The 9,857-nt window shown below is 36.5% G+C and overlaps 1 protein-coding gene across 4 annotated transcripts in view; it reads right to left on the bottom strand.

Moving 5' to 3' along the window:
- Positions 1 to 399: 399 nt before the first annotated feature.
- Positions 400 to 9,857, bottom strand: part of FGD4 (FYVE, RhoGEF and PH domain containing 4) — a 69,943-nt gene continuing 60,485 nt past the window's right edge. For 3 of the 4 annotated variants that reach the window (XM_005482752.4, XM_014264098.3, XM_014264099.3), the window contains exons 15-17: positions 8,999 to 9,139; positions 7,726 to 7,866; positions 400 to 7,537 (exon numbers count right to left, since the gene is read on the bottom strand). In XM_005482752.4, the coding sequence (XP_005482809.2) occupies positions 7,280 to 7,537; positions 7,726 to 7,866; positions 8,999 to 9,139 (540 nt within the window). In that variant the 3' untranslated portion in view covers positions 400 to 7,279. The remainder of the gene's footprint in view (positions 7,538 to 7,725; positions 7,867 to 8,998; positions 9,140 to 9,857) is intronic. The other variant, XM_074539085.1, reaches the window with a different exon arrangement.

Here is a 9,857-nt window from a genome sequence, read left to right as displayed (position 1 = left end):
GCTGATCATTTAGTATTGAGCAATACTAAGAAAGATTTGGGGCTCTGCAGAACAATTTCCTTTATTTTTGCATTTTCTATGGGGATGGCAGTACAGAAATCCATAAAAAACTCATATATCATCCTGGTCACATTCCCATTCCAGAAATCTGGACCAAACTGTGCAGATGTCATTTATCTTTCCCACCTATAGGATGTCATAGCATTAAATACACCCTTTATAAACTCAGAATACATCTTTCACCAACTTAGCAGTACTTGTGAGTAACCAGCACTTCAGCAAATTAGATACCAGTGTTCAAAACTGGTCCTCACTGTCACACACAACAAGAAATACAGCTTAAAGATTTTAGCAGCAAAATGGGTAGGTGGACAAAAAAAAATTAGTCAACCAGCAATACTTATTTAATGATGCTTTTATTTTACAGGATACAAATTTCTGTTCTTTTTAGGTACTCAACATGAATTAAAGTGCTTAATTTTTACAATTCTCCACCCACCTTAGGATCAAATATACATATATTACAGAAAATATGTACAATATCTTCAACATTTTTACATTCATATATTTCTTAACCATAAAAATGACGACTTAACATTTGCACAACTTACAATGGCATTTGTATTTCACCTTTTTAATATTATTTACTTTATTGCAAAACCAAAATAAATTTAAAATTCTTCCAATTATTATTTTTTAGAACATCTTTTTGCAATTAAAATCAGCAGTGCTTCCATAATGAAGGGAAATGGAACATGTATAGCTTGTAATTCTGATGTTAAACATCACAGCTGATACAGCTCCCACTAGAATTACTGTATTAATCTGCCTTAACAGCTGCAGAATAGAAAATACAATGATAGAAAAAATAATATTTCTATTGCAAAATGTTCTCTACATGCAACAAATTTGGCTTAAAAATAGCAGGGTACATAGATGCAAAAATGCTTTGATATAGTTCTCTCTTTTCTGAATGTTTCCACCATAAATACTTAATGAATCTACGAGGATGAACTATAAACTGAAGTAGGTTGGTGTTCAGCAGTGGCTGAAAACATGTTTTATTCAAAGAAATCCGCTTGAGGATTTTAAGAATAAAGCACGTTCTACATTCACTTGTGCTAGGAAGAGAAGGGGTGAAATAAAATGCCATGGTTTATTCTAGGTAGAAATTTAATCACAAGGTTTCAAAGGAAGCTGATTGAAATGCCTCACTGGAATTAGTATGTTTGTGAGGTCTTCTGTGTTTGTTTTTATAGGCTGAAATAGTAAACATGCCACAATAGCAGATCCACCTCCATCTTTTTCTGGAAAGCATACTCAACACAATCATTACACATTCTATTTTGAATGCAGCACAGTGTATTTTCTTTTGATTGTAAAATACTGCTTGAAAACAAGTCATCGGAATAATAGTCTCAAATATATAAATACACATATATACATATACACACATACATATGCATATGTGTATATACACACACATACGTAATCATTAAATTAATGTTATCAGTTAAAGGAAAAGGATTTAGGAAACAATCTGACTAGCAGATTAAAACTCCTATCTGAGGAACATACTACAGTCCCATGGGTCAGAACCAGCTGGATAAATTCCTCACACCAACAGGGCCACTAGAGCAAAAAACATTAACCCCATGTATTTCATTTCAGATTTCAAATAACAGTACACTACAGAGACTAAGAATGGATTTACATTAAGAGTAGTCAGTTCTGCCACAAAATTACTTCTCTCCAATCACTTATTTTGGATATATATTTCCAGTTGTTTACATTCACCCCTACATCCATTACCTGCATGTGAACTTCACCTGAGCCCTGTGAGTCCAGGTGAGACCTGGTATCACATCAGCTCCCTAATTGTGGAAGTTTCATCTTCCACAAGTGTCCTTATATTATGTAAGGCAGATTGTATGCAAATTTAAATCACTGAAGGTATAATAGCTCCAGCAGGCCCATGCTAGTTTATACCAGCTATATGGAGAAAGACCTTTTGTTATTGCTTAGGATTATTTCTACATGGAATGTTTATTTCTTTCCAGAAAGTCTTTCCTTCAGTGTAAGAAATAACTACCCTTTCTTAATTTTATTTAATCTTTCCTCGAAATGAAAAGCTGATGATTTTTTATGCTAGCTATGTGGTGAGGAACCCAAACAACCTGTCAAGTGTTTCCACATCTTTCCCACTTGTTTTAATGTACATATTCTTTTTCCTTCTGACTCCACCTGGAAGTCTGTGGAGCATAATTCTATAATCTCATCTAAATTTTACTTAGGTGGTAGTGTATTTACTCTATATTTAATCAGTGCCTTGCCTTCATCCATAACTTAAAAACATGAGCAATAAAAATTTTCTTTTCTATGAAAAAGAGTTAGAATCTTTGAGGAGATTTATAAAGCACTTTGAGATGGTTTTGCATAAAAAGGTACTACTATATATACATGCAATTAAAGTGGTATAATATTCTATTCCAAATAGAAGAGAATGTTTTGTACTCTTAATATCTTTTTTGCACATACAAGTTAAATACACTTAGAAATAAACAGAACTACTTGGCATAAAGGGATTTGAAAATACTACATAATACAGGTTTTATAGCAGCTCTTCAACCAAGCAGGAGTACCTGATACCAAAAAAGAATTTTTAGAGGGCCTGGAGGAATGGTGCAGACATGCAGATATCATGATACACTATTTTCCCACAGTAGGGGGAAAAAATAAGTAATTTCAAAAAATATATTGCTATGATCCAAAAATATGAATGATAAATTTAAGTCTTGTTCTGGTTGAACACAGATAAAACCAATAAAATAAGTTTTGATCTGCTTTAAATCGCACAGAAGAGGGATCACTTTTAAAGTGAGAAACAAGCATTACTTTGAACACAAGAGTTACAAAACTTAAATAATTCAGCAGAGCCATTCACATGCATTCATGCATTATGAATGAATGCTTAGTTACAGTTTATTCCTTACACACAGAGCTTTATGCTCCCAAATTTAATGCCTTTTTTATTTTCCTTGAAGAATTTAAGAATTTATCTCAAATGGGAACAGCTTCTACCTTGTTAGAATGACAGTTTTAATCATGGTTTCACTGCTTTCATCATAATTCTTAAGCCACACCAGCTACAACTTTGTATTTGTTTCTCTGCAGTCATAATTTACAATTTAAAGCAAAAGTTTGGGATGCTGTTGTTAGGAGGGCTTGTCTGTGGAGAATGAAGGCAACAGGGTAGTTAAATTTAGAATTTCTCATCTTCTGATGTCCTTCAATATTGGTAATATACACTTTTCCCACAAAATGCACACACAACCATGTATTTGAGTGCCAAGGCATTCTGACTCAGAAGAGAACAATTCTGACCAAAAAATTGATTATGAGAACATTAAATGGGTTTCACTAGGGTAAATAAAATATCATGTGCAATCCTGTATAAAATTTAATGGCTGAGAACAAACATGAGGCTAACATCCAAACAAGCAACTCCCATTTCAAACTGCTTGTGCCCAGATGCTGGGCTTCATCTGGGAGATGCTGCCATTCAAGTACCTTCAACTGCTCAACACCACTATAACAATAAGGCAGCACAGAAACTGCTACTTCTAATCACTTAACTGGAATGGGCTTAGAATGAGAGTTGCAGGAGGAAACAGAATGTACTGCACAGCACCAAGCTGGGTAGGATGCTGAGAGAGCAGGAAGGCTCTGCAGTGAGATCCAGACAGGCTGGATCAATGGGCCAAGCCAGCTCCAAGGGGTTCAACAAGGCCAAGTGCTGGGTCCTGCACCTGGGTCACAACAAGCCCTGCAGCACTACAGGCTTGGGGAAGAAAGGCTGGAAAGCTGCCTGGTGGAAGAGGACCTGGGAGTGCTGGTTTGACAGCAGCTGGACAAGAGCCAGCAGTGGGCCCAGGTAGGCAAGAAGGCCAAGGGTGTCCTGATCAGCCTGTACCACCAACAGTGTGGCCAGCAGGACCAGACTGTCCCCTGTACCAGCAACAGTGTGGCCAGCAGGACCAGATTGTCCCCTGTACCAGCAACAGTGTGGCCAGCAGGACCAGACTGTCCCCTGTACCAGCAACAGACTGGCCAGCAGGACCAAATTGTCCCCTGTACCAGCAAGAGTGTGGCCAGCAGGACCAGACTGTCCCCTGTACCAGCAACAGACTGGCCAGCAGGACCAGACTGTCCCCTGTACCAGCAACAGTGTGGCCAGCAGGACCAGACTGTCTCCTGTACCAGCAAGAGTGTGGCCAGCAGGACCAGGCCAGTGGTTGTCCCCTGTACTTGGCACGGGTGAGGCTGTGCCTCAAATGCCATGTCCAGTTCTGGGACATGAAAGACAGAATAAGAAGGACGTGGAAGTGCTGGAAAGGGCCCAGAGAAAGGCAACAAGAGCTGGTGAAGGGTCTGGAGCACAAGTCCTGTGAGAGGTGGTTGAGGGAGCTGGGGGTGTTCAGCCTAGAGAAAAGAAGGCTTAGGAGGGACCTTATCACTCCCTGAAAGGAGATGATGGCAAGGAGGGGATTGGTCTCTTCTCCCAAGAAACAAGCAATAGCACAAGATGAAATGGCCTCACGTTGCACCAGGGGAGTTTTAGATTGGATTTTAGAAAATATTTTGTCACTACAACAGAGTTGAAGCATTGGAACAGGCTGCCTAGGGAAAGGGTTGAGTCACCATCCCTGAAGGTGTTTAAAAGGCATGTAGATGTGGCACTTAGGGACATGGTTTAGTGGTGGACTTGGCAGTGCTGGGCAATGGTTGGCTCAGTGATCTTAGAGGGCTTTTCCAACCTAATTAACTCTACAGTCATATAATCATATTTTCATTATAGCTCAGTCCTTCCTATCTGAGAACTCCTTTAAAGCAACTCCTTCCTTTACACTCCATACCTTGACCATGGGAAACTGTTTTTATACTTTGGGATGTGGAAAGAAAGCTCTCCATATCCCACAATTGCACTTGAGGCTCTTGTAGAAGATATTCACCCTTGGGAGATGGCCATGAAGGAAAGAGAGCCACCAAGAGTTCTGCTTGCTTACCTGAATGTTCCCCACCCCTTGCCAAGGTGTATGTAAGATTACATGTATTAGCTAGGGAGATTTTATATTACCTTGGCAAAAACCTGATGGTATTCACCAACATGAATCAAACCAGGCTTGAGCTGCCTATTGCTAAAGGTATACACAGCTGCCAGTAGAAGTAACTTGAAATCTCAAAGAGAATTACAGAAGAGCTTGCACATCAGATAAAAGCAATACCAGGGTTATATCCAGAGCAATCTGGATCCAGGGAGCACCCAAGGAAGGGAATTCAGAATGGACATGCACCAAGTCAGCTGGAGAGTTAGTACCATACCATGTCCTGATCATTATTAACACTGCTGTAAAGCTGTGGAATCTAAAGGATATGTTAGATCCTGGATCTGTGCAGGGGAGAGCAAAATCCTTCCCACTAACATTAACTTACATGACATTTTTATGAAGGAATGATGACACGGCATGCTCATGTGTGCCTGACACTACAAGCAGGTATGAATCCCTTGCTAAATGCAAAATGAGTTGGGTTTTTTTTCCCTATAATGTTGCAGAAAGAGTAAAGCAGGAGTAGGAGTTCAGTGGATAGTTTGCTTGGCAAACTCATTATAAAAACCCAACAATTTAAATTTGTCATGTTACTAACAAAATTGAACCTGAGCTCTTCAGCTTGACATGATTTAAAACACAGATTGCAGATTCATTGAGAAGTAAGACTTCTGAAAGTTCTTATGATAAGCCGATTGTAGAAGTTACGTATTTTTCTTCCTTAAATGGTTTCTAAAAGGAAAGACAGCAATGATTTTAATTGATAGTCAATCACTACCTCTGAGTTTGCCATATTTCACTCAAGGATATTACAGTAAAAATTTTATGGAAGTCATTTGTCTCTATGTATAAAAACTCTTAATAGGAATGGAAGTTCATAAGGAACTTAATATTGTAAAGCCAATGAGTCCTTATACCCAGGAACAGGAAACAAATAATGTTAGTTCATAAAATTTCAGATTTGCAAGCTCAGACTTCATACTAAATTTTTATAAACCAGGCTCCACTTTAAAACAAGAATCCTTGAAGATTGTTGTCATAAATAAGCATTACAATACCTAATCTTCTACAAAAATTAAAAACCTTAAGTTCAAATTGTTCTTTTGCTCCAATAACCATAATAGCAAAAATACACATTCCCAGAAGGTTACTAGAATCTGTTGCTTTTCTCAAACCACATACTGCATTTGAGCAACAAACTACTGCACTCTTAAAAGCTAACAGTGATAGGACACTGAAGAAAAGCGACTACTTGTTTAAACACAACTGGAACTCATTTGTCCATTGCATGCCACTTACATTACTGTCAATTCTTTGATGCATAAAAATGTCAAGATCATTAAGTGTCAGCTATTAAAACAAATCACTGAACAGTATTTTTCAATTTAGGACTGTATTTAATTTCAAATAGAAAACATGCTTTTTAAAAAATAAATTATTCACTAATAAGAACCCAGTATCATGAAATCAAAGCAATAATCAAGTATTGTACATTTTTAATACTGTACATATATTATATATAGTTTTCTCATATTTTAGGTATTTATTTCTACATTGAAAATCATTAGATTGTTTCCTTGATAAATTGAAACCTTAAAAGCCAATATACCTGTGAAAGCAATTTGCATTACTTTAATTAAAAAGATACAAGTGAATACAACATATGTACAGAACTGTGGAAATCAATCTATAAACTACATACATCGAACCAAACTGTCCCTGCATATTTAAGTACAGATCTATTTTGGCAATGTGGAGGTATATCTTTTATCCTGTTGCAAGTCCTAACATGTAAGTAGGAGGCTTCAAATATTTGCATTCTTAAATGTTAACTGAAGAGCAACTGGATTTAAAAAAATTGCATTACAACAAACAAGTAGTACAGTAAAGTTAGTAAGTATTTTTAATAGCATTCACATTTTTTTAAAAAGTCTCTGAAATGGACCTGTACATCACTTTTATTGACAGAACATAAATATAAGAAAAAGATCCCTAAAAAGACCAGAATTCTTTCCCAAACATAAAGTGCCAAGATGTGTATGGTAGTAAGAACTTTCTTTTTCTTTTTTTTTTCTTTTTTTCTTTCCTTGATTGAACAGAGAAAGGTTAACACAAAGGTTAACCACAATTTCAACTAAAATTTTTTAAAAAATGCCATGTGTTCCTGTGCTTCAGCATTCAGATCTTTTAGAAGATTCAGGCTGCTCTTCTAAATTCACCTGCAGTTCATTTTGACATTCTGGTGTCTCACCTTTGACAGCTAAATGGATAACTTTGAGCCACTTCTGTTTCAGTTCCTCATTGTCTGCAGCAAAGCTGTGCACAGACTTGGACTGGGTCAGTTTGAAGCTGTGGGGGAGGTCAGCACTTTTTGGAGTGTCATCCACTGTGTAGCCCAGAAGAGGAATTGTAGCCAGAGCTTTCACATCCTAGGAAGAAGAAGAAGAAGTTGTTGTTATTTTTTAAGAACAACTAATCTACCCATTACTTCTCATTTGCTGTACAGTTTGGTGAAAACACATGGATCTTTCCTCCACTCCCAAGCTGTTTGCTGTCTCTTCCTCAAATACCAGTGACAATAATTAACTAAAATCTTTCCCATTTCCCCTGTACATACCTGTGGAGCACCGTACATGTAGAGCACCAGAGCCTCCTGTTTGGGTATCACACACCATGCCTTCTGCCAGGGCTTGGACTTCTCCATGTACTGAAGAAAGCTACATATGACACTGTTTCCAGAGACTTCTGCAGATTCAATCTAGGAGACAGCAGAAAGCATAAAAAGGAAACTAAACTTTCCTTCAGTACAGACTAAAAACAAAGAACAGAAAAGCAGGAAATATATTGCCATTCACATCAGCTCTTGGATAGTATCTGCAAAAAGGGTTCAGGAAATACCCAAGAAAGATCATGGACTGGATTTTTGGACAATATATACATATTAAACATATGCAATCACAACACACATTCCCTTAGCATGTGTAATCTGTTCCTTTTTCATCAGTAACTTTGGATTGTAGACTCCTATATCACTCCAATTTTCATTTTGCCACCACAGCCTGCCTTTCTTTGTATCTGAGCATCTACAACAATGTCTGATTTCCAAAACAGCACCATGTTAGGCACTGAAGTGCCACTGACTATCCCACATGACAACTTATCTACTTTGGCAGTCAAAATATTACGACAGAATCAAGTTCAAACACATTTTTAAGAATAACATAAGCACTCAAGCACTAATCCTAGAGAAAAGATTAGATGAATTGCTTAAAACCTGTAGACAAAGTGAAATGCTACTCAAATTAAATCGTGAACTTGAGATGATAAGAAAGAACACAAAATAATTATGTGCTAAAATTTCCATTGGCCTTGGCTTTTCAGATGCCAAAAGCTGAGGACAACCTGATAACTTAAAGGCCCATTTTATACACTGATCAAAACAGTGTCTTACTACTCAGACTCTGAAGCAAGAGCAAAATTCTCCCCCATTCTCCTTGTTTCCACCCCCAGTTCTTTCAGTCTGGGTACATATTTTTAAAAACCAACTGGTAGCAGTAGGGTTTGGTGTGATGAAAGCTTAAGTGCAGAAGAAGAAAACTGAAAATTTATAAGGGAAGGTTACATTTTGTCACAGGAGCTGATGCAACTGAAAGAAGCAAACAAGTTCCAAGGTTTATAATTCCCTTAATAAATGTAAAGTTGCAAGAAACAAAGCAATTTTGCAAAGGTGAGTACTGGAAACCAAAATCTATGGAATTATATTAAATTGGTCCACATACTTTTTATTTCTCAAAGAGGAAATAAACTCTGCAAGAATGCTACCATTTTCCACCTACTGATGAACCAAAAAGATTGCAGCTATACATATATAGTATTTTGGAATTACATACCTCCAAGATGCCCTTCCTCTTCTTTTCTTCACTGTCTGTACAACCAATTATAACATGATAGCAATCTTTACAGACTTTGTTCAATTTATTGCCATCATATTCGAGATGTGCTTTGTAGTCAGAACATTTCCAGCAAACCACCTTAGAAAAAGAAATACATATAATATTTAAGTATTTATAGAAGTTTATTAAAATAGAAATAAAAATTAGTGTTAAGCTTTTTGTAGTATATTTTTAATTACACAGAACAAGAAAGATGTCTTTATAATATGTCAGCAATAACTTATTTGAAAATAATGATTTTCCAAATTTGTGCCACTGCTTAACTAGAAGTGCTTCTTCCTATTTACTGGCTGGAAATTTTGCACTTTGCATAAAATCACATTTAGCTTTTAATTATATCTGTAGTTTCAAGAGAGGTATAGAATCAGAATATAGCACAAACCATGCTGGCAGTTTCTTTATATGCCAGTCTGAAAAGGTACATTCACCACCTGATTTTCTATGTAAATCAAAAAGTTTTTTAATCCCATAAGCAGAATGAGGTTATGGGATTAAAAAAAAACCTACAATTGAGATGACCTTTTAATGATAAAAGTCTGATAAAATCAGAAATGGCTACTTTTTTAACTTCCTAAGAAATATTAGCATGTTTAAATGTATATATATACCTATACATATAAAATTTACAATTTTAAAATCAAATCATAAATGCACAGAATAAATAAATCAATATCCACTGATTTTTCCTGATTTTTCTTTTCAGTATATATATAAGTGAAATGCAAGAGTGATATCAAGGTTGTTTCATTAGAAGTGTTTTTCCACAGAACTTTTCTTTCACATGAAAAAAGATGCC

The sequence above is a fragment of the Zonotrichia albicollis genome, chromosome 4 (genome assembly GCF_047830755.1).
Source record: "Zonotrichia albicollis isolate bZonAlb1 chromosome 4, bZonAlb1.hap1, whole genome shotgun sequence".
Classification (NCBI taxonomy): Eukaryota; Metazoa; Chordata; class Aves; order Passeriformes; family Passerellidae; genus Zonotrichia; species Zonotrichia albicollis.
The sequence above is the reverse complement of the archived record's forward strand: the minus strand, read 5'-3'. Positions and strand labels throughout refer to the sequence as shown.